The 25,792-nt window shown below is 40.0% G+C and overlaps 1 protein-coding gene across 4 annotated transcripts in view; it reads right to left on the bottom strand.

Moving 5' to 3' along the window:
- The window catches only part of LRRC71 (leucine rich repeat containing 71), a 2,015,367-nt gene that overhangs the window by 62,006 nt on the left and 1,927,569 nt on the right, over nucleotides 1–25,792 (bottom strand). For all 4 annotated transcript variants that reach the window (XM_044079834.1, XM_044079832.1, XM_044079831.1 and 1 more), the window contains one exon: nucleotides 1,167–1,288. In XM_044079834.1, the coding sequence (XP_043935769.1) occupies nucleotides 1,167–1,288 (122 nt within the window). The remainder of the gene's footprint in view (nucleotides 1–1,166; nucleotides 1,289–25,792) is intronic.

Genomic DNA, 25,792 nt, shown 5'->3' with positions numbered 1-25,792 from the left:
CTCAAGTAAGGGAGAAGCAATTGCAGTGCTGACCTACAATCTGCTTTTGTGACCAGCAACCTTACACGGAAATGGTATCCACATCATACTTCCCAACTGTCCAGAATTCTACAGAATGCCCAGATGTTTGCAACATATTTTTGGGCTGTTCCTTGTAAAATGTGTGGTTTTCTGGAAAATCATTGAAAACTGATGTCAGTACATAATGATATATATTTGAGGGTTGTACTTCATATCCTATAGAAAATGCATACCAACACAAATCCTATTATTCTACTTGCTTCTACAGTTATCAGAACAATATAGTAAATCTGTCCCTATTTTTGGCCCTTTGTCCCCCATTAGTTTAATTTTTATCCAGATTTCTTGCACTAAAAATTTGTGAAGTAAGAGTCACATTCAGACTACAGGTTTTGTGGCCAGCAACACTGGTATGAGCTGCGAAACCTTGCTTATGTGCACCCCGCATCATTAATATACATGGCGTGATACCACATGATGAGGAATATCACGTACATGAAAAGACTCTGTGTAGGCTCTGCCCAGAACCTACACAGAGTTTATTGAATCTGGGGGATATAACTGAATTTCTGAAGACTGAGGAACACTCCTCAATTTTCACTTAAACCTCCCCACAAATGCAGTATTTTTGGTGGGGGGGGGCAAAACACCCCCACCCCCTGATTATTATATATTCTAACTCAAAATAGCTTTACAGTGGCAAACGGGTACACTCCTCAGTCCCCACTGTTCACTATCTTGCATAGAAAATATGACAATGTGCGATCAGCTGATTTTCAATTAGTTGTTCCAGTTTTTTTCCCCATGTGATGATCACATGATTCAATCTCATGAGTGGCACTATTTTGATGGAGTTCTTTCCATATTTGCTTTTCTCTTAGGTTCATAGGTTCATAGGTGTGTACTAGACTAATGGCCCAGGAGCCTTTACAAGTCTAGTCCACAGGATTACCCTGGCATTGTGCCACCTGACCTTAGTTCCCAGTGCCTCTGTCAAGTAAAACCACTGGAGTGATCCATCCATCATCAAGACAAGACATCTTCACATACAGTTGTATCTTGCTATCTAGACCAATGGTTGTCTCACTCAAAAACAGTATGTAAAATCAAGAGCAATTGTAACAAAATAAGAAACTGATACTCACAGCTAGTGACAGTCTAAGAAGTCCCAGCTGGTTGGTACCTGAAGAGGCTGGCTTTCCTAATTGAGTTTGTAAATGTACTGCAGCAAGAAAAGCTTGAAGGCCTACTTCAGTCATAAAGTTACCTAGACGAAATGAGACAAAATAGTAAATGTAAATTTCAGGGTAAATAAACACAAAGTGATGTCTTTAATAAAACAACATTACAATATAACTATACTCATCAACTATTTTGGCAAAAGAGTTTGGTGACATTTGCATCTAGGGAGCCTAGACAAGATGTAAGGGTATGAAATGCATTCTTATCAAAATAAAATGATAGAAACAGGTGAGTAATACTAAAAAAAATAGTTTTGTGAGAGACTAATTTTTCCCTTACTCAGTCCTTGCACTTCCCAGCTTAGTATAAGTAAAGTACAGTTGTGAAGTCTTAATTACCTGCAAGAGGAGTGTTCAAATTCCTCATGGTTTCATTACTAACCATCTTTGAAAAACTCAGACTTCCTTCCTCACTCTTTCTGTAACAGCTGATTGGCTAAGCATATAATGAGAAGGAAGCCTAGAGCTATCACGGGAAGTGAGTGTTAAGACTTTTTCTGTTCCACAATGAAGGAGAAGAAAGTGCATGAATCCAGAATCATCTAGCAAGAGTAAATGTGCAGCCAATCACAATACCATATAAAAAAATCCAACAACCAAATCAAAGAAATTGAAAGCCACAACTACTACTCACAATCTGGGAGATGATGGGTGGGTGCTGCAACTGACACAGTGAGGAATCTGAATATCTACTGTTACAGGTAAGTAGGACTTGTACAGTTGTACTATTTTGGATAGATTCCCAAAGCTTACCCTATCTTGGAGGAGAAAAGATAAGAATCTGGGAGTCCCTGGAGAATGGTTCTAGCAAAGTCTTTTCTGGGCTGTGAAAAGGAATCCAGTTTGTGGTGCTTTGTGAAGGTAGGAAGAAGAGCCTGGTTCCAAATAAACAAAGTGCCAGGCCACCAAGACTGAAGGTTATTAGATTTATTCAACTTAAAAGTAAAAAATAAAAATGGGTAAGCGCTTTCACGATAGAATAGATAGCTTCATCAGACATTCACATTAAAAAGAAGAGACATCTATATAGCAGTAGCATTCTGACATCATTTCCTGTTGCAAGAAACATGTAAAAAAAAATTTAAATAACAATAAAAAATAAATTATATCACATAATGGAAATATACATACCACAAAAGTACAAACATTTTAAAACATTCATATAAAAAATATATGCACACATTAATGTGGGAGTGGGCATGCCTTCAGCATAGGCTTCAGGGAAACAACCTCATTTAGTCCTGGAAACCTATCTCCTTGAAGTGATAAAATCCAAGCTTGTTCCCTTGCCTCTGTCTTACTCTTAAGATCCCCATCCCCGATATCAGTTTCAACTACCACCAGTGCCTGAAACAAACTTATGGGAGTTCTATTCAGCCACTACATGGTGTGCTAAAGCATTTTCCTGCCTCCCATTCCTAATGTCTCTGAAGTATTCCAAAATCCGTTCCTTAAAGGAATGATTGGTTTTCCCTATGTAAAAAGCAAAACAGAGGATGCAGAATGCCAAATAAATTAAGTTATTGTGGAACAGTCTACAAAAAACATGGACTCAACAGAAAAACCTAAGTGGGGATGTATAAAAAGTACCAGATTGTATATAACTACATGCACTACACCTTCAAGATAAGTGCCTTGCTGCTGGGACTGTGGAAACCCTACTAATGCTCCCTTTTTATAGTATAGTTGTCTCTTCAGATTGGGGTTGTTTCTAAAGAAAACCATGGAACTTCTGATACAAATCCACTCAATTTGTCAGAGGCAGTTAGAATCCCCCAAAGTTTATTCACTATATCACAAAAAAAAAATTTACATCACTCGAAAATGTGAGTAGAACCCTCACTGTACGTTTTGGATTAAATATAAGGGTTGCCTCTCCTTCAGATAGCTGTTGGGCATAATAAGCTCACCCTTTGCCTTTCCTTTCTTGCCAAAGTTGGGCTATATAGCTATCCACCTCATCCTGTGCATAACTTCTTGCTAGAAAGTCAGATCTCAAACTCTCAAACTCCTTCTGCAAAAGGCTATCATTACAAAGCAGCATAGTTCTTAAGAACTGACCCCTCAGCACATTCCTTGGTATGTACCAAGGATGCATGCTCTTCTTATGCAGTAATACATTCTTCCTAGTTGCCTTTCTAAAAACCTTGGTCTTAACACATCCTAGTACTGATTTACTGATGGATATGTCTAGGACTGCAATCTCTTTATCAGAAGTTGTGTATGTAAATCTCAGAAAGTCAATGGTAGAATGTAAACACATAACAAATTCTGGTAGCAATTCAAGGGAGCCATACCATAATATAAGGATTTCATCCACAAATCTTTTATAGTACAAAAATGTGATGATGGAATACATTACCAGTTAATACTGTATTTACTTCCCACTGTGCCAGTGCTAGGTTGGCGTAGCTATTAGTACATGCTGTGCCCACTGCCACGCCAACCTTCTGCAGAAAAAAACTCTCATTAAAAACAAACATTATTGTCTAAAAAAATTCCCAAAAGAGTACAAATAAGTTCAATCTTGTCACGAGAAAATTAATCTTTCTCAGTCAAGAAAGTCCTCACATTCTCTACCCCCAGGCATTGGGGATAAACATGAATAAAGATGCCACATCTATTACCACAAAATAAAAATCAGGAACTTCAGTAAACCCAGTTACTCGATGGTGTAAACTCTGCAATAATGATTTTCTATCTCTTAATCCACAACACTCGGAACTGCACTGAGCGTCTTGTCTATAAATATAGAAAGTGGTTCTCTCGCCCGACCTTTACTAGATACAGTGGGCCGCACTGGTGGTCGAACAGGATCCTTGTGTATTTTCAGTAACCCATAAATTAAGGTTATAACAGGATGCTCAACATTAAAGTAATTATAAAGATCCTCGGATATCATTCATGTCATGAGAATATCAAAAATCAAAAAGGCTTCTTTCTCAGTAATTCCTGTAACCTGTTGTCTAATGACCATCAAATAAGTAGTGTCATCCTGCAATAAAGTGTACATTCCATTAACATAGATATCTCTGCTAAGTAAGACCACACCTTTCCCTTTGTCTGTAGGGCATATTTCTACAGTAGATAAGTCCTTCAACTCTCCTAGTGCATCACTTTCCTCCATGCTCAAATTAAAGAAGTGAGAACTACGTTTAGTTATGAAAGTTTGCCTTACCTCTTGTTCACATACATTCAAAAATGTCTGAACATTAGGATGTAATTTCAGTATGAACGTGCTAGGTTTCTTAAACACATTCACCTGTTGTATTGCTGTGGAAACATCGCAGCCAAGGTGACATTCCTTGCAAACATCCTTAAATCCAATAAAACATCCAACATGGCTGCTCGTTTAGCTGGTACAAACGAGAGTCCCTTATTCAATAAATCTCTCTGTGCAACCGTTAAAATATGTGATGATAGATTCACAACAAGGTCATTTACAGCCTCTTCCTGGTTTGCATCCTTTACCCTCTGTACGCCAATGTACAGGGCTGCTGAACATGCCCTCTTCTTGCCCTGCTCCTGGACCTGCTCTTGCAATGGTCTGTTGATATAGGAAGGGGCTCTGGTAATCGAAAAGGGAGTAAAACCGAAGTCTTAGCATCAGTCATGGTCCTTGGTGCTCCCGTTCCATTTAATAAGGTATCTTCTATCTGTACAGTCAGTGTAGATTCAAGTCCATTAACCCTCCCATTCACACTCACCTGTTCTTCATTTGGGGTAGCTTGTTCACTATTAGCTGCCCCTCCATTAACCGTTGTTTTAGGCTTCCTAATTTGTTTGGGCCAGGCAAAAACTGCTCCCTTCTTAAAGTCATTCACATCACGCTGGAGCTTATTTCACTTCATTGCTTGCAGTCTCTTCGCAAAGGCAGGTAAATAATTGTACAATGTATTCACAAACTGTCTCTACAGAGAACTGCTCATACAAATTATTTTGTAGATCTTTAACTTCCCTGAGTAAAGATTCTTCCATGGGTAAGAAGAAATCAATTAATAACCTCATATAATCAAAACTCAAATTTAAATTCAAAATTTGCCATTCTCTCAGTAATTCCTGGTGGGTGCTGCCATAAGTTGGCATTTGCAACACCTTTAACCCCCTTGGAACCACTCCATGATGCAGCTCTACCTCCAAATGGAGCCATTGCCATTGGAGACGCTTCAGTCTATAAACAAATTAGGAAGCCTGAAACAACGGTTAATGGAGGAGCAGCTAATAGTGAACAAGCTGCCCTGAATGGAGAACAGGTAAGTGTGAATGAGAGTGTTGATGTATCTAAATCTACCCTAACTGTACAGGTAAAAGATACCTTATTAAATGGAGCAGAAGCACCAAGGACCATGGCTGATGCTATGACTTTGGGTTTACCCCATTTTCCTTTACTAGAACCCCTTCCTATATCAACGGACCATCGCAAAAGCAGGTCCAGGAGCAGGGCAAGAATGGGGCATGTTCAGCAGCCCCATACATCGGGGGACAGAGTGTCAAGGATGCGAACAAGGAACAGGCCATAAATGACCTTGCAGTGAATCTATCATCACATATTTTGACGGCTGCACAGAGGGATTTATTGAATAAGGGACTGTTGTTTATACCAGCTAAACGAGCAACCATGCTGGATGTTTTATTCAATTTAAGGATGTTTGCAAGAAATGTCACCTTGGCTGCAATATTGCCACAGCAATCAAAACAGGTGAATGTGTTTAAGAAACCTAGCACATTCATACCAAAATTACATCCTAATGTTCAAACATTTTTGAATGTATGTGAACAAGAAGTAAGGCAAACTTTCACAAAGAAATGTAGTTCTCACTTCCTACATCTGAGCATGAAGGAAAGTAATGCACTAGAGGAGTTGAATGACTTATCTACTGTAGAAATAAGGCCTGCAGACAAAGGGGGAAGCATGATCTTACTTGACAGAGATGTGTATGTTAATGGAGTGTACACTTTATTACAGGATGACACTACTTATTCGATGATCACTAGACAACAGGTTACAGGAAATACTGAGAAAGAAGCCTTTTGATTTTTCATATTCTCATGCTAGGAATGATATCAGAGGATCTTTATAAGTACTTTAATGTTGTGCATCCTGTTATACCCATAAATTATGGGTTACAGAAAATACACAAGGATCCTGTTCGACCACCAAGCGGACCATCGTATCTAGTGAACGTTGGGCGACAGAACTCCTTTCTATATTTATAGACAAGACACTCAGTGCAGTTTTGAGTGGTGTGGAAACAGTTTTAAGAGATAGAATATCATTATTGCAGAGTTTACCCCATCAGCTACCAGGGTTTACTGAAGTCCCTGATTTTTATTTAGTGAAAATGGATGTGGCATCTTTATTCACGGTTATCCCCAATGCCTAGGGGTAGAAAATGTAAGGACTTTATTGACTGGGAAAGATTAATTTTCTCGTGACAAGATTGAACTTATCTGTACTCTTTTGGAAATTGTTTTAGAAAATAATGTGTTTGTTTTTAATGAGAGTTTTTTCTGCAGAAGGTTGGCATGGCAATGGGCACAGCATGTGCCAATAACTACGCCAACCTAGCACTGGCACAATGGGAAAAAAGTACAGTATAAACTGGTAATGTATTCCACCATCATATTTTGTACTATAAAAGATTTGTGGACGATATCCTTTTATTATGGTATGGCTCCCTTGAATTGCTACCAGAATTTGTTACGTGTTTACATTCTACCATTGACTTTCTGAAATTTACATACACAGCTTCTGATAAAGAGATTGCATTCCTACACATATCCATCAGTAAATCAGTAGTAGGAAGTGTTAAGACCATGGTTTTTAGGAAGATCACTATGAAGAATCTATTACTGCATAAGAAGAGCATGCATCCTCGGTACATACCAAGGAATGTGCTGAGGGGTCAGTTCTTAAGAACTATGAGGCTTTGTAATGATGACAGCCTTTTGCAGAAGGAGTTTGAGAGTTTGAGATCTGACTTTCTAGCAAGAGGCTATGGACAGGATGAGGTAGATAGTTGTACAGCCCAACTCTGGCAAGAAAGGAAAGTCAAAGGGGGAGCTTATTATGCCCAACAGCTATCTGAGGGAGAGGCATCCCTTATATTTAATCCACAAAGCACAGTGAGGGTTCCACTCACATTTTCGAGTGATGTAAATATTTTCTATGATATAGTGAATAAACATTGGGGGATTCTATCTGTCTCTGAAGAACTGAGTGGAATTGTATCACAAGTTCCACAGTTTTCTTTTAGAAACAACCCCAATGTGAAGAGACAACTATGTTATAGAAAGGGAGCATTAGGAGGGTTTCCGCTTTCCCAGCAGCAAGGCACCTATCCCTGTTGAAGGTGTATTGCATATAGTAATATACAATCTGGTATGGTTTTTAAACATCCCCAGTTAGGTTTTTTCTGTTGAGTGCATGTTTTATGTAGGCTGTTCCACAAATAACTTAATTTATTTGGTATTCTGCACTCTCTGCTCTGCTTTTTACATAGGGAAAACCAATCATTCCTTTAAGGAACGGATTTTGAAACACTTTAGAGATATTAGGAATGGGAGGCAGGAAAATGCATTAGCACACCACGTGGTGGCTGAAGGGAACTTCCATAAGTTTAAGTTTCAGGCACTAGTGGTAGTTGAAACTGATATCAGGGGTGTGGATCTTAAAAATAAGACAGAGGCAAGGGAACAAGCTTGGATTTTATCACTTCAAGCAGATAGGTTTCCAGGACTAAATGAGGTTGTTTCCCTGAAGCCTATGCTGAAGGCACGCCCACTCCCACATTAATGTGTGCATATATTTTTTATATGAATGTTTTAAAATTTTTGTACTTTGGTGCTAAGTATATTGCCATTATGTGATATAATTTATTTTTTATTGTTGTTTAAATTTTTTTTACATGTTTCTTGCAACACAAAATTATGTCACAGTGCTACTGCTATATAGATGTCTCTTCATTTTAATTTGACTGTCTGATGAAGCGATCTATTGTATAGTGAAAGCACTTACCCATTTTTATTTTTTACTTTTAAGATGAATAAATCTAACAATCTACAGCCTTGGTGGCCTGGCACTTTGTTTATGTTGATACTGTTATATGATATATTTTTTATATGAATGTTTTAAAATTTTTGTACTTTGGTGCTAAGTATATTGCCATTATGTGATATAATTTATTTTTTATTGTTGTTTAAATTTTTTTTACATGTTTCTTGCAACACAAAATTATGTCACAGTGCTACTGCTATATAGATGTCTCTTCTTTTTAATTTGACTGTCTGATGAAGCGATCTATTGTATAGTGAAAGCACTTACCCATTTTTATTTTTTACTTTTAAGATGAATAAATCTAACAATCTACAGCCTTGGTGGCCTGGCACTTTGTTTATGTTGATACTGTTATATATATATATATATATATATATGATATATTTTTATATGAATGTTTTAAAATTTTTGTACTTTGGTGCTAAGTATATTGCCATTATGTGATATAATTTATTTTTTATTGTTGTTTAAATTTTTTTTACATGTTTCTTGCAACACAAAATTATGTCACAGTGCTACTGCTATATAGATGTCTCTTCTTTTTAATTTGACTGTCTGATGAAGCGATCTATTGTATAGTGAAAGCACTTACCCATTTTTATTTTTTACTTTTAAGATGAATAAATCTAACAATCTACAGCCTTGGTGGCCTGGCACTTTGTTTATGTTGATACTGTTTTTTTTTGTTTAAGTACCGTTCCTTTATCTTGGTGGTCTTTTGTTGTTTTTAAAGAAGGACCAGGTTGCTTCCTCTAGAATGTTTTGAGAATCTCCCCCTTTCCAATATGACATCAAAGAGGATAAGGCCCTAGATGAGTGAGACTTAACCTTTTCTGGAAGAGTTTTACCACTGTGGGAGTAACAGAAAACAATTGTTGAGTATAACCATACTTCAATAGTTTGCTTGGTTGACCTTTCTTAGCCCCTGTATAGGAGATTAACAGCTGTTCAGTATTCCTAAAGGACTTTGTTCTCTCAGGGTAGTACCTGAGCTGCCTGTGCACATCCAAGGTATTCAGGATCTTTTTTCCCTTGTTTTTTGGATCAAGACAGAACACTGGGAGATCAATGACATGATTCAAGGCAAATTCCAAAACAACTTTAGGCATGAATGATGGATTAGTGCATAATGTAACTCTGTCCTTGTGAAAAAATCAGATAGTTGGCCATCATGGTAGCTTGCAGCTCAGAAACTATCTTTGCAGATGTCAGAGCAATAATTAACACAGTTTTCCAGGTAATGAACCATAAATCAACTTGACAGGCAGGTTCAAAAGGAGGTAATGTCAATGTTTCAGTAACAAAGTCGAAATCTCAGGGAGAAGGAATTTGCTTTCAAGAGGGTCTCACTTGCAACTCTCCTTTCATAAACTTTTTGACCATAAAAAGAGATGAAAGAGGAGAATCCATGGACAGACAAGCTGATATAGCCACAAGATGTACTTTGATAGAAGCATACAACTTTCCATCTTTAGAAATACACACAGAGATCTTACACAAATATTTCAAAACTAGAGGGGTCATAACCTTTGGGAACTCTGTTACTGGCTACCACCTAGAAAACATCTTTAACTTGTAAATGCAAGATTTTCTAGTTGCAGGTTTTCTTGCCTCCCTAAATACCTGCCGCACACCCTCATGGAGTAAGTGCCTAAAAGGTATCAAAACAGAAACGTACAAGCTGTCAGTTGCAGTTGCTCTAAGATGGTGTGTTCCAATCACTCCTGATGCTGCTGTGTGAGCAGATCCAGTCTGTGAAGAAACTTGTGATAATTGTCCTTGAACAATTCCGGTAAAAGGGAGAACTAACTTTGCCTGGTCCAAAAGAAGGTTTTTATTTATTTATTTATCATCATTTGTTAACCGGGTTGGTCCAACTGAGCTAAAGGCCCATTTTCAGTGGAGACCTGAGGAGAAAAGCTCCAATTACAATTACAGACATGCCAAAAAATAAGAAGTTATGTCTTACCATAACAATCCATGTGAATTGTTCACCTCGCCTTTGTTCTTACACACAGGTTCGGAGCTGATCCTCGGCTCCGAGTCGGCCACATCACCAGCTCAGCATCTTCGAGAAAGCTCGAGGCACAGTAATATCCCATGATCCTCAGGTGCTAACCCTCAGATCTAGTTTGCTATACCAGAAGAATCTCTATTAGAACTGTGTCTAGAACACTTATAAACAGATACTACACAGTGTCTGGAACCCTACTGTCAAGTAGATGAGAGAAGATGCCATTACTAATGCACAATGACATACCAACCATATCTAGAAAAGGCTGAAAAGGAATCTAGTTGAATACCGTTCTCCCAGACCGCAGGACGGGGGATGGAGGGGGGGAATGTAAGAACAAAGGCGAGATGAATAATTCACATGGATCGTTATGGTAAGACATAACTTCTTAATGTGAAATTGTTCAATCTCGCTGTTTGTTCTTACACACGGGTAGCGTCCCTAGCTCCTTTTTCCCGGGTGGCTCAAGGGAGAACATTCCTGAGTACAGTGGAACCAAACGTCACCCTGTCCCTGGAGCTCTTGTCTAGCTTATAGTGGGTGATAAAAGTATGTGGTTTTGCCCAAGTTGCCACTGCACAAATGGTATCTAAAGGCAAATGAGCGGTATGGGCTGAAAAGGTAGTAATTGCCCTTGTAGAATGAGCTCTGGGTTTGAAAGGGAGTTGCTGTTTCGATTCAGCATATACCAAATTTATGCATTCTGAGAGTCATTTGGATAAGGTAACCTTTGTTACTGCCTGTCCTTTTCTTTGGTCAGCATATGAGACAAATAGTTGATCTGACTTTCTGTACTCTTTTGTCCTATGTAAGTAAAATCTTAGTTGTCTGTGAATGTTTAACTTGTGCAATGTGTATTCTAGCTTATTGGAATGATTTTTAAAGAAGGTAGGTAGTTCGATAGATTGATTGATGTTCTTAATCAAAAAACCTTCGGAAGGAAGGACGGATTGGTGCGCAAGGTTACTCTATCTGGATGAAAAATCATGTACGGGGGTCGGATAGATAGAGCCTGTAACTCTGAAACTCTCCTGGCAGAAGTGATGGCAACCAGAAAAAGTGTTTTCCACGAAAGAAATTTTAACGCAGTTGTGGCTGCTGGTTCAAATGGGGGCAACATGAGTTGTGACAGCATGAGATTAAGATTCCAAGGGGCTATTAGATTACGAAAGGGGGGGGTGGAGGTGAAAGGTACCTTTCAGGAAGGCTTTACAAAGCCTGTGTGACATAAGAGAACCATCCTCACGGCCAATATGAAAATTGGATATAGCGGCCAGTTGAACCCTTATAGTGGATGTTGATGCTCCTTCTTGAAAAAGTGTGGTAAGGAAATCTAGTATCTTGTGTACTGGAGCCCCGAATGGATCTATACCTTGTTTGGAGGCCCAGTGCGCAAAACGGTTCCATTTGCTGTTGTACAATTTCCTTGTAGATGGTTTGTGAGAAGATACAATAATTTGTTGTACTACAGGGGATAGTAACTCCGACCTGGCTAAGATGGGAAGCGGAGCAGCCAAGCTGTCAGTTTGAGGGACTTGAGGAAGGTGTGAGGAACTCCCGACGAATGTGTCAACAGGTCTGGCTCCAGGTCCAGTATCCATGGTTCCTCCACTTGATGAGATTGAAGGAAGGGAAACCAGATTTGTCGAGGCCAGAATGGGGCTATCAGTATTATGGTCCTGTCCAGACGTTTGGCTTTCTGCAAAAACCTGGGAATTAGTGGAACAGGAGGAAAAGCGTAAAGGAGACCCGAGGACCAATCGTATACCAGTGCGTCCCTGGGGACACCCCCTGGAGGGGATAACAGGGCAAAGTAGCTTCTGCATTTGGCATTCAATGGGGATGCAAACAGGTCACAGCAAGGCTGGCCCCATCTGCGGAAGATCTCTTCTGCCACTTGAGGTTTGAGGGACCACTCGTGAGGGAACAGGATGGCTCTGCTCAACCTGTCCGTGATTACGTTGGAAGTCCCCGGGATGTGCGTTGCTATCAGAAAGCGTCCAGTGGACTTTGCCCATTGCCAAATTCTGAGGGCCTCTCTGCATAACGGGTAAGATCTAGTTCCCCCTTGCTTGTTTATGTACCAGACCACTGACATGTTGTATGTCTGAACTGTCACTGTTCCCCGAGGTAAGGACTTGTGAAAGTGTTGCAACACTAGAAACACTGCCCTCAGCTCTAGAACATTGATGTGCAGATTATACTCCAAGTTGGACCATTGACCTTGGACTGTTTGTCCCTGAAAGAATCCCCCCCACCCTATCAGGGAAGCGTCCGTGGTTAGAGTTGCTACCGGACTAGGTAAGACAAACGGTCATCCTAGTGTTAGCTCTTGACTGTGTATCCACCACAAGAGATCCTTCTTGCAAGAATTCGTGATCAAGATTTCGTGAGACAGTGGAAGTTGTAGATACGACCACTGGGCGAATAGCATCCATTGAAGAATCCTCATGTGCATCCTGCCTAAAGGAACTACAAGAAGGTAGGCTGCCATCAAGCCTAGCACTCTTAATATTTGTCATGCAGGGACTCTCTTGTTGTGAAGAAGGAGCGAAATTTGATGCCTGAGGTCTGATACTCTTGGTGGAGGGAGAGTAACTTGAGCCAGGGTAATGTCTAGCTGTGCTCCTATAAATAAGATATGCTGTGACGGCGATAAGACAGATTTTCCAAAATTCATCGTTATGCCTAGTGAAGAGCAAAGACTGATGGTGTAGTCCCCGGCTTGTAGAAGACGATACTCGGTGGTAGCGGATAGGAGCCAGTCGTCTAGATACGGAAACACCCGGAATCCGTTTCGTCTCAAGTGAGACGCTACTACTGCCATGCATTTGGTGAACACCCTGGGGGCTGAGGTGAGACCAAAGGGCAGAGAGCGAAACTGGAAATGACTGACTCCCAGCCGGAAGCGCAAGTGATCTCTGGACGCCCTGGCCATCTTGATATGGTAGTATGCGTCTTTGAGATCTATAGAGCACATCCAGTCGCCCTTCTGCAGAAAAGGAAGGATTGACTGAAGCGTGACCATCCGGAACTTTTCCTTTTTCACAAAGGTATTTAACTTGCTGAGGTCTAAAATTGGCCTCCAGTCCCCTGTTTTCTTTGGAACTAAAAAGAACCTTGAGTAAGTTCTGGATCCTATTTGGTCTGCTGGGACTGGTCGGATGACTCTGTTTTCGAGCAACCTTCCTATCTCTATGGTTGCTTGGTCTCGCAGACTGGGTGGAACATCTGGGAGTTTTTTGGAGTTGGGTGGCATTTTTATGAAGGGGATGTTGTAGCCTCTGGTAACTATGCTTTTTACCCAGTAATCTGATGTAAGATTTAGCCAGGTCTCAGGGTATAAAGCCAAGCGACCCCCGACTGCCTCCAGAGTAGGACAGCCGGGCCTGCACTCAGGAGTGCTGGAAGGGCTTTCCAGAGAAGGTCTCTCTGTCACCCTGATTTTGCGGACCCCCTCTGCTGGCTGGGCGGCGTCTTCCATTTCTTCCCCCTCCTCTGCCTCTGGAAGGGGTGTCACTTTGGGTATGCTGAAAAGATCCCTGAGTCTTTCGGAACCACATTTTTCCTCCTCGTTGCCCTTTAGGGTAGGGTCTAGATGGAACGGAAAAACGGACCCCTACGGCAGACAGGGTCTTCCCTTCTTGTTCACACCTCGTGAGAGTCTCCTTTACTTTGGGCCCAAACAAGGAGGCACCATCGAAGGGGGTGTTGGCAAAGGAAGACTTAAAGGCTTCCGCAAAGGAGCATAAACGCAACCAGGATTGTCTTCTCAGGGCGATCGCTGAAGCTGCCGCTCTACTCGACCCTTCGGCTGCGTATGAAATCAGCCTCATGGACGAGTTGACTATGGAATTTAGGGTGTTAAGTTGCGCTGTCACTTTCTCAGCGACAGCAGCATCTGTGTGTCCGTGGAGAGTATCTCCTAGTTCCTTAATGAGATCTCTCTCTAAACGCGTGAAATGCGTAAGGTAGTTGAGCGATCGGATGGAAAAAGTCGCCGAACTAAATATGCGCTTCCCATATCTGTCCATTGTCCTAGAATCCTTATTAGGAGGATGGACAGAGGAAGATGATTCAGACATCTCTTTCTTAGTGGCCGCTGCCACCACCATAGTATCTACGGGAACTCCTTTTGTAAGATAGGATTTATCTTGGGGAGCTGTCATGTATTTGTTTGGTTTACGGAGGACTGGTTCCACTGTATCAGGTGTTTCCCAAGCCCTCCGAGCTATTAGATCCATGAGATCGTCAAAGGGTGGAGTCACCCAGGAGGTAGAAGGTTGAGCCCCAAATGCCTTCAGTAAGACCGATTCATCCACAGAAGGGGTAAGGGTTTGCCAGTCCCCTCTTTGCTTCAGGATTTCCAAAATGTCTGCAAACGAGACATCCTCAGAGGTGGACCGTGGGGACCCTTCTGTTTCATCTAAATCGGTATCAGACGTGAGAGATTCCTGAGGGGAATCTATGTGCCTCCTCTTGCACAGTCGTTTCCTCAGAACATCCTCAGCGGGAGCTTCTGGGGATGCATCTGAGGAACCAGAGTCACCCTGTGGGGACTTCTGAGGCATTGGGTCTCGACGCTTGGTAGGTACCGAAGGCACAGAAGCAAAACACAGACCTTTTGGGGAAGGAGATGAAGATACCGATGAAGTATGTGTCTGATCAGACAAGACCTTCCTCATGATGTCAAAGGCACCGGTGCCCCGACCCGAAGATCCGACCCGATCCAAAGAAGGAGGTCATTTCCCCGGAATCGGAACTACGGGCTCCGACACCGAGGACGGATCCAAACTGACCTGAGCCGAGGCACCGAGGGGAAGAGTTGGAACCGATATCTCGGTTCGACTATCCCCCCCGGAACCCAGGAAAGATCTTCAGCTCCGAGACTCTCCGGCTGGTTCCGAAGGAGTCGAGGTCAATGGAGCCGATAGCACTACTGGAAGCTTCGGCACCGAGGGCTCTACAATCATCGGTTCTTCGACTCCTAACACCGATGACTCGACGGGTCTCGGAGGAGGAAGTGTTGAGGGAACTGGAATAGCTTTGAGTTTCGAAACCAGCTGGGATGAAACCTCGATTAATTTGGACAAAGCCAAGTTCTCCATAAGCTTCTGTACCACTCGGTCCACATCGGAGTCGGAAAATGGCCTCGAAGAATGGGTCGAAGGGATCAAAGCCATCACCGAGCGAAGGATAGCCGAAGGTGGTACCTCTGATACCGGCTCCAAGACCTGAGCCTTGTGCAGAGTTAAAGTCGGCACCGAAGTCATAGGAGCTGGTGTCCGAATCTGAAAAGAGGTGCTCGGAGCCGATGACTTGGGCTCCGACACTGACTTGGGCTCCGACACTCTTGAAGACTTCGACCCCTTTGAAGACTTTGAAACCTGTTCAGCCTTGTCCAGGGCCTCCTGAAACTCGGGTTTAAGCAACCCTCTGTCAACCAACTTCCTGCGTCTTTCCAGCATGACCCTCCCACTAAAGGAATGACAGATGGAACAGTCTTCCTGCAAGTGGAGAGGGCCAAGACAGTAGACGCAGGATGAGTGGTTGTCAGTAATGGACATCTTCTGTCCACACTGACACCTGTTAAAACCACTTTTGGTCTTTTCTGACATTTTTACAGAAAGGAAAAAATCCAAGAAAAATTACACCACTCTTAAGAAAAAAATTCCTATAATATAATTTAAATGTAATATATATCTAAACTGTAAAACACTCACACAGCACACTATGATATATATATATATATATATATATATATATATATATATATATATATATATATATATATATATATATATATATATACATATATATATATGAAAAAAGTTAAAGGCAAAAAAAAAAAAAACTATTATTTATTTATTTTTTTTTTTTTTAAGTACTGTAAATTCTTACAGAAAAACGGCCTAAGGCCCTTACTAAGAATTTTGAAGTAACAACCTAACTAAACTAGGCTTAAACAACAACTAAATAATAAACCTATCAAACACTATAAAGAAGAGTATAAAATGTAAAAATTAGAAGTAAATGACAAGAAATATATAGTAAAAATTCTACTGGCCCGAGCCTCTCAATGTGATCTGCTGCTAGCGGCAAACTAGATCTGAGGGTTAGCACCTGAGGATCATGGGATATTACTGTGCCTCGAGCTTTCTCGAAGATGCTGAGCTGGTGATGCGGCCGACTCGGAGCTGAGGATCGGCTCCGAACCCGTGTGTAAGAACAAACGGCGAGATTGAACAATTTCACATCAGTAATTAATACAAAGACTAAAAATTACAATAGTAGTATTGACAAGAAACATTTACATAAAATGAAATCAGGAGAAAATGGTAAAAGGAGTACCAAACCACGATGGAAATAATGATGAATAAGTCCCAGTAAAATCCAACAGGAAAAGTCTTTATTATAAACCAAAAAGTAAGCGCTTTCGCGTGGGTCCTCCCATGCTTCATCAGACAACATTACATACAAAATGCAAACCCTTTATTTACTCCTTGCTAGAACAGCAAGGCGGGAAATCAACCAATTAGTCAAGCAATTAGCATTTTTTAAAAAACAGTTTGTAGTTAAACACATATCTCAACTACATTCTTCTCAATTCAAAACACAATTTTAAAAACACAATTTTAAAAAATGCATGATTATGCTTAAGAAACTATTATCATTGTTGGAATCAAGCACTATATGGTTCAAACAACGTTACTATAACACTAGGCATTCAGAACGTATAATTGTAGTGTTGATGTCAACAAAAGAGCTCCAAGCAAACCAGCAATGAATTGTAGTAACAAAGCTTGAATGAAGTAAAAGTATCACTTAAACTCACTTCTAAAGGGATCAATCTAGGACTATATATACACATTAATTTATAAAAGACTTGCTTTCAAACGCAAGTCTCAAATATGATGGTATCATTACAAAATTAGTATGATAAAAGATGCTAGAGCCTGATATACTTAAAACTCGTGGCTATATGACCCTATTAAATTCCTACGCATGCAGAGTATGCAGTTCCGACGATAGATTAGCAAAAGAACAACATCAAGAATAATGGCTCCTGGAGCGATGCTTCGCGTAGACTAAGACATCACTCAAACACATAAAAACATCTGATGTGAATATGAGTGTATAATTGTGCAGATAACATCGTGCATGGCTGCAACAATATTACATTAATCTCTAAAAACTATACATGTGCATACAGTTACAATTCCTATGTCCCGTTGCTATATAGACCCATATAACATAGCATAAGCATAAATGCTTAAGGTATACGACTGAAAATATATGGTAATATTATATAGCAAGATAGAGCTTGATAACACATCAAAATATGTGTCATGGACAAAAATACATGTATAACAAGCAACAACATATATGTATATATATCAATATGAAACTACAAACTGAAAAAGGAAACATTATTATAAATGTATGTATAACTAGTGCTTAGATGAATAAAAACGACATTTAAAAGTGTCCAAAGTCTAGAATGGAGCATATGATAACTTACTCATATATATCACAACAGTAAAAAGATGATAAAACAAATTAAACACAAAATATAGCCTAAAGCTATAATATGATATTTAACTCAAGTACTGGTCTCAGGAATATATAGACATTAAGTCCTAAAAATGTATGTGAGCCAAGTTGCATGATACATTTCAATCCTATCACTGCAAGATCATTGGCAGAATTATCACCCCACTATGTAAGTCCCAATATTGGCAATACCCTGAACACAAGATGTATCCTAAAGTTATTATATATTATTTAGCTCAAGTACTGGTCTCAGAGATACATAAGCATTTAATCCTGGAAATATATGTGAACCAAGTTGCATAATCCATTTCAATTCCGCCAATGCAAGGTCATTGGCAGAATTGCCACCCCGCTGTCTGGGTCTCAATATTTGTAATACCCTGAACGAAAAACTATGTAGGGGAAATTCCATTATGTGTTTAGCTAAAGCATTTGTTTCTTTGGACTTCCGGATATCATATAAATGGTTATATATCCTGTCCTGTAACCTCTTGGTAGTCAACCCTACATAGAATGCTTCACATTCATTACAGGTTGCAAGATATACTAAATTCTTGGTATCACAAGTAGCATGAAATCTGGGACAGAACAAAAATTGAGTTAGGGGATTCCAAAAAGTTTGGACATCCACAATAAAAGAACACCGTTTACAATGATTACAGGGAAAAGTGCCGTAGGGTGATAACATGGAATTCATTAGGGGTAGAACAGTATGTCTATCATTGCACAGAATCATTTTCAAATTATCACAATTTTTAAAAACAAAGCCTGGTTTAGCACCTATTAACTTTCTGGTTATGTTGTCAGTCATAAGTACATTCCAGTTATTGGATATAACAATTTTGATGGCATTAATGTTACTGGTGTATTTAGTAACAAATTTGACCATGTCTGTCGGTCCTGGTCGCCTATTATTGGCAAGGTAGCCTTTATCTACAGTGAACTGTCGATCTATAAAGTTCGCCATATTGGTCTCAGTATCTGGACTGCCAAGGGTATCTTGTCTAATGCTACGAACCATGTTGCGGTCATATCCCATGTCAAGAAATAGACCTTCCATGATATCGGCCTCTCTTAGAAGAGAAGGTCCCTTACCACATAATCTTTGCACCCTAAGGAACTGGCTCTTAACAATGCCAGGGAACATACTCCTAGGGTGCATACTATCAAATGGGAGTAGGCTATTCTTCCATACAGACTTCCTGTAGAGAGTTGACCCAATGGTGCCATCTGCATGTAACATCAAGGTCACATCTAGAAAATATATCTCGTCAGACGAGATCTCACTGGTAAATCTAAGAAACGTAGTTAGTAGTTTCTAAATAGCATAGGAAATTCATGAACTCCTCTCTAGTTCCTCCCCAAACTATGAGGATATCATCTACAAAGCGTTTGTACAATTTAACAAAGCCATACATCTCATGTGGAAACAAAAACTGTTTCTCCCACTGTAGAACAACCAGGTTGGCATAAGTGTTGGCGCAGGGGGTCCCCATGGCTACCCCCCACTGTTGTAAATAGTGTTGACCATTAAACAAAAACATATTATTGTAAAGTACAATATCAAGTAGTTGATGAATCAAGATCTTCCTATCATTACTGAGGTCATGCTCTTTGGCCAAGAGCTCATCCAAGTATTGCATACCTAGATCATTCGGTATGGACATAAACAGACTGTTAACATCCAGAGTGATGAGGAGGTGATTAATAGATGTATCTAATGTTAACTTATCCAAAGTGTCCAACAAATCATAGGTGTCCTTCAGAATAGAGGGGTAGTTGTTAACAACTGGTCTAAGTAAATGCTCTACAAAACTCGATACATGAGAAGAGACCCACCCCTCACTCGAGACAATAGGTCTTAGGGGGACAGGTGAAACGCCCTTGTGGATCTTAGGTAAGCCCTTTATGATGGGTGTCACAGGGCATTCAATATATAAATATTCAAAAATTTCAACACTGATTTGTCTGCACATCAACAGATCATGTAGGACATCATGGACACTATATATAATGGAAGTAATATCATTCTCACTCATCCTCTTATAGGTAGCAACATCTGATAACATGGATGTCATAGAAGTCTCATAGTCAAGCACATTCATCAACACTATGCCACCACCCTTGTCAGCAGGTTTGATGGTGATATCATGATTATTCTTAAGCATGGATAAGGCTCTAGATTCATCAGTAGTTAAGTTATAAAATCTACCCTTCTTACTATTGTTAGAAAACAGAGCATAAAGATCCTTCTCACATAGTTTCAAGAAAGAATCAACATGAGACGGCATAGATGGAGTAAAACAGCTATTACGTCTGAATTTGAATGACACATCATTCACATTGAAGTTATCATCTCTATCATTAAACAGTAGCTTCAATGATAAACGACGGCAAAAGAGTCTTAAGTCCAGTAATATTTCACTTAGCTTCGCACAATTGGCAGGAATGAAAGTAAGACCCTTGTTCAATAGTGCCAGATGTGTAGCATCAAGGGTAAAATCAGAGAGATTAAACACAAGGTCAGTCAATGTCTCATCTTTCTGTTGTAGTCCTGTTTCTCTCCTGAGAACTTTCTTTTTCTGTCCTTTGGTCCATGGCTGTTTGACCTCCCCCTGAATTGAGGTGTGAACTTCTTTCTGTATGGTAAAAAAGGGGGGTTGGGTTGTGTTACTTTAGGTACTGCTCCATCACTGGCGGTAGAAACACCAGGTTGCACAAAAAACATCTGTTGGTTTGGAGGCGGTGTGTCACTTAATGAATGGGAAGGAGCACACACCCTTCCTGTAACAACTGTTGCAGTAGAAGAATCATCACGTCCAGAGGAAACAACAGCATTGCTCACAAGTCCCATAGACAAAGCTGGAATGTTGGGGTTAATAGAAGACGAACCCACTGGCCTCACTGGCTCATCATTAGGGCCTGGTGTAAGTCCATTATTAGAAACACGTGGATTGTGGGACCTAGGCCAAATAAACACCTGGCCTTTAGCAAAGTCATTATGGTCCCTTGCCAGTTTGCGATGTTTAATGGTCTTAAGCCTATCACTATAGGCACTGGTTTGTGAGCAAACAACATGTATTTTATTGACACAAAAGTCAGATGTAAACTTCTCAGTAAAGGTCTTATGCATGTTGCCCACTTTAATTCTCAGCGCATCTTCCAGTGGTGAAAAATAATTTAATAATAGCTTAATATAGCTAAAGCCTAACTCTATATTAAGCTCTTGCCACTGTTTTAATAGTAGTGGGTGCGAGTCCCCATAGGTGGGCATACAAAAAACCCTCATACCCCTGGGGACCACACGAAAATGGAGGCAAGCCTCTAGATGTAATCGCTGCCATGTATAGCGTTGTAGCTGGTAGACATCATTCTCAAACACTCTCAATAGATTGTTAAAGTCTGTAATGTCCTCACCTGTGTTATGTATCAAAGGGGCTCCGCTCAAAGCAGAGAGGTCCAAAGACAATAAAGGGTTAGATTCGGATTTTAAAATCCCTTTCCATGAAGTGATGACATCCCTCGGCTCTGGACTACCTTCAGTGTTGATAACAGGTGTGTTAACAGCAAACTCCATCGCGTGCAGGTCGGTTGCCACAAAAAAGGGAAGGAAAATGGATCAGAAGTGAAGCAACAGTCCTGCCAAAAGGTGCTCCTTCCAAACAAAAAAATCCAGAAGAAAATGGTAAAAGGAGTACCAAACCACGTTGGAAATAATGATGAATAAGTCCCAGTAAAATCCAACAGGAAAAGTCTTTATTATAAACCAAAAAGTAAGCGCTTTCGCGTGGGTCCTCCCACGCTTCATCAGACAACATTACATACAAAATGCAAACCCTTTATATACTCCTTGCTAGAACAGCAAGGTGGGAAATCAACCAATTAGTCAAGCAATTAGCATTTTTTAAAAAAAACAGTTTGTAGTTAAACACATATCTCAACTACATTCTTCTCAATTCAAAACACAATTTTAAAAACACAATTTTAAAAAATGCATGATTATGTTTAAGAAACTATTATCATTGTTGGAATCAAGCACTATATGGTTCAAACAACGTTACTATAACACTAGGCATTCAGAACGTATAATTGTAGTGTTGATGTCAACAAAAGAGCTCCAAGCAAACCAGCAATGAATTGTAGTAACAAAGCTTGAATGAAGTAAAAGTATCACTTAAACTCACTTCTAAAGGGATCAATCTAGGACTATATATACACATTAATTTATAAAAGACTTGCTTTCAAACGCAAGTCTCAAATATGATGGTATCATTACAAAATTAATATGATAAAAGATGCTAGAGCCTGATATACTTAAAACTCGTGGCTATATGACCCTATTAAATTCCTACGCATGCAGAGTATGCAGTTCCGACGATAGATTAGCAAAAGAACAACATCAAGAATAATGGCTCCTGGAGCGATGCTTCGCGTAGACTAAGACATCACTCAAACACATAAAAACATCTGATGTGAATATGAGTGTATAATTGTGCAGATAACATCGTGCAAGGCTGCAACAATATTACATTAATCTCTAAAAACTGTACATGTGCATACAGTTAGAATTCCTATGTCCCGTTGCTATATAGACCCATATAAAAAAATGAAATCAACAAAGACAATATATTTATATATAAATTTCAAAAAATCCAATACAATAGCGGCAGGATAATCCCCAAGTAGGAATATTTACAAGAACCTGATTGTAGATATACTGTAAAGAAGAGCAAGAAAGAAAGGCAGATAAAAAGAGAAAAACTTATCAAAAGTAGAATTTAGGAAGAAATCAGTTACAGATCAGGTCTGAGTTTGGCAAGAGCGGGACCAGGTCTTTAGAAGGTAGTGTTTGAGTTGTAGTTTGAAATGGAACTTATGGGGATACGTCTTATTTTAAGTGGAAGGGAGTTCCAGGTGTGAGCTACAGAGTATTTATATAGGGACTTACCAATATTTTTTGATGGTTTGTAAATGTCAAGAAGATGTTTGTCAGATGTATGAAGTTGACATCGGGGTTATATAGAGATACAATATTAGAGATGGAGGAACAGGAAGTGGGATTATAAAGAACTGAGTGTGTCATATGCAGTTGAGAAAGAAACAGTTATTTAGGGAATTCAGGCCATTGTAATGATTTAAGGGCGAGGCAGTGGTGGGATTTGTAAGGGAGATTAGAGGCAAATGTAGCTATTTTATTGTATGTTTGCTCTAGGTTAGAGAGACGTGAAGACTGAAGGTTAGTAAAAACTGGAGCTGCATACAAAAGACAGGGTAATAGGAGAGGCAGGGCCAGGGAGGGTTTGCTGGAGGGTGAAAGCAGTTTGTGGTTACGGTACAGGAGAAAAAGTTTCTGGTGTTTTTTTTTTTATGCAATGATGGATAGGTATGTCGAATTTTAATTCATTGTCAATTATAACACCAAGTAATTTAGTATGTGGTTCTGGTCTGATAGTGGTATTGTTGAGGGAGGTAATACAGAAAGTGGATTTGTTTGTTGCCAGTGTTTTAGGAAGGAAAATTAGAAGTTTAGTTTTCTTTGGATTTAGAATTAGTTGATTACCAGTGAGCAGGGTTCGAAGGAAGTAAAAGTGTCTTGGGTAAGAGCAAGGAGTTCTGGGATGCTGTGGGCAGTGGTAATAAGGGTCAAGTCATCGGCATATTGTAAGAGTGCAGAGAGGTTGGTAGCAGAGCATAAACTGTAGTAAAAATATTGACCAAGAAAGGAGCCAACATAGAGCCTTGGGGGACACGGTGTTAATAGGAAGAAATGGGGAGGTGACCATTTTCCAGCATATCGATTGTTTTCTATTAGATAAGTAGCTAAAAAAGCAGCTTAAAGAGGGGGTGGAGAGATGAAGGTCAGAGAGTTTAGTTATCAGTTTAGAGTGAAAGACAGTACCAAATGCTTTGGAGAGATCGAGGAATAAGCAGGAAACTAGTAGGTTGTTGTCACGGGCTTCTGCTACTGTTTGAGTGAATGAGAGTAGAGCTGTTGATGTACTGTGGTGGGGTCTGAAGCTGAAGGTGGCAGTAAGAATGTTATTATTTAGCAGGTGTTTAAGTAGCTGAGTGTGGACACACTTTCCTTGAATTTTGGAAAGGGGGGATAGTATAGCAATGGGACGATAGTTGGATGGGTCAGTGGAGTTTCCTCCTTTGTGAAGAGGGATTGTGTAGAAGAATTTCCATACATACATGGGACAAGAGATTTGGTAATAGAATGATTAATAGGGATAAAGACAGGGTAAGCAATAGCATTGGCAGCAATTTTAAGAAAATAGGAAGGAAGATTGTCAACAGAGGGAGAGAGCAGTGCTTAAGTTTATTTAGTTGGGATTTGATGAAAGCAACAGGTACTGGTTGTAGGGAGAATGTATTGGAGGAAGGAGGACTGGAATGTAAAGGTAGAGAGGAGGCAGTTGAGCTATTTGCAGTTAGTATTTGGATTGTTTCAATAAATTAATTATTTAAAAGAGCAGCAGTCTCTGAGGCAGTATTGACAGGGAACGGGTTGGGGGTAGGAGGATTACCAGGGTGGAAGATTGTATTTATGGTAGACCAACATTTTTTAGGGTTGTTATGTTGTTGTTATATGGGCTACTTTGGTTGGAGGGAAAGAAAGTTTTTTTTGTCTCTGATAACTAGTTTTTTACACCTGTTTCAAAGTTCCTTGTAGCTTTGCAGTAAGGGAGGAGTTTTATTTCTGAACCCAAGTTTTCCAAGCAGCATCCCTCTGATGCATGATAGGAGTCCTGGATTCAGACACATTAAATCCCGCCACCAATGCAATTCCCATTCAATAAATCTCAGTTCTGTCACCTGGAAAGCCAAGGGATGAAGATGTTGGGTCTGACAGTTCCTCAAGTACCACTGAATTTTTCTCATGTTTAGTCTGGCTAGTGGTATCATGAGGATCATTAATACCATGAGAGCTAGAATTTTAAAAAACTGTCTTGCTGAAGCCATGTTTAGAAGAGAGAAATCCAAGAAAATGCCCTGATAAGTCAGAATATCTTCTGCAAAGTCCATCCTTTTTATTGTCTCCATCAAACACTGCAAGAAAATAATTCATTGACAGGCTATGAGGAAGGACTTTTGAAGGTTCATTTTGAAGCCCAGGTAGGAAAGGAGGGATACAACCTTGTCCAAGGACTCCAAGTACCTGGAAACAGAATATGCACAAACCAGGAAGTCATCTAAATAAGGAAAAATGTGGATACCTAGAGGTCTCCAATAGGCAACCAGTGGGTTCAGACACTTTGTAAACACTCAAGTTGCAGTAGATAGCCCAAAGTGTAATGCAGAAAACTTATAATCTAAGTCAGTCATGGCAAATCTCAAACCTTTGCTGAAAATGGGAGCAATAGGAATGTGACGATAAGCATCCTTGAGAGCTAGAGTCACCATGAAACAGTAATCTAGAAGCAAAGCTAGGACTGCCTATGAGGTGAGCATTTTGAATTTTGAAAGTTGTATAAAGGTGTTTGGAAAGGACAAATCTAGGACGGGTCTCCAGGTATGCTCCTTTTTTGGTACCAAAAAGATTTTGGAGTAAAATCCTTTGCATATCACAGGCACTGATTCTATGACTTCCTGCTTCTATCATGTGATGGAGCACAGGAGAAAGAGCTCTGTCTGGTCTGGTGGGTGTGGTGGAATTCCCCTGAAAGGGCGAGGATTTTCTGTCCACTGCCAACTGTATCCTCTCCAAATTATTCTCAGAACAGACTTCAGTGAGACTACTTGCAGCCAGGCTGCAGGTTTCAGAGACTAGGGGAAGGAAAACAAGAATGAAGGGGAGGAGGAGGTATGGGTGCTCTCTGTCTAAACACAGTCATTCCTCTGAATGGGGTTGATTCTGTTTTGGAGAGGAAACTCTCTTGTTTGGTTTTGAAGAATTATCAT

The sequence above is a fragment of the Protopterus annectens genome, chromosome 8.part0, assembly GCF_019279795.1.
Source record: "Protopterus annectens isolate FY-2018-M chromosome 8.part0, PAN1.0, whole genome shotgun sequence".
Classification (NCBI taxonomy): domain Eukaryota; kingdom Metazoa; phylum Chordata; order Ceratodontiformes; family Protopteridae; genus Protopterus; species Protopterus annectens.
Note: the sequence above shows the minus strand (reverse complement) of the source record. Positions and strands in the feature narration are given on the sequence as shown.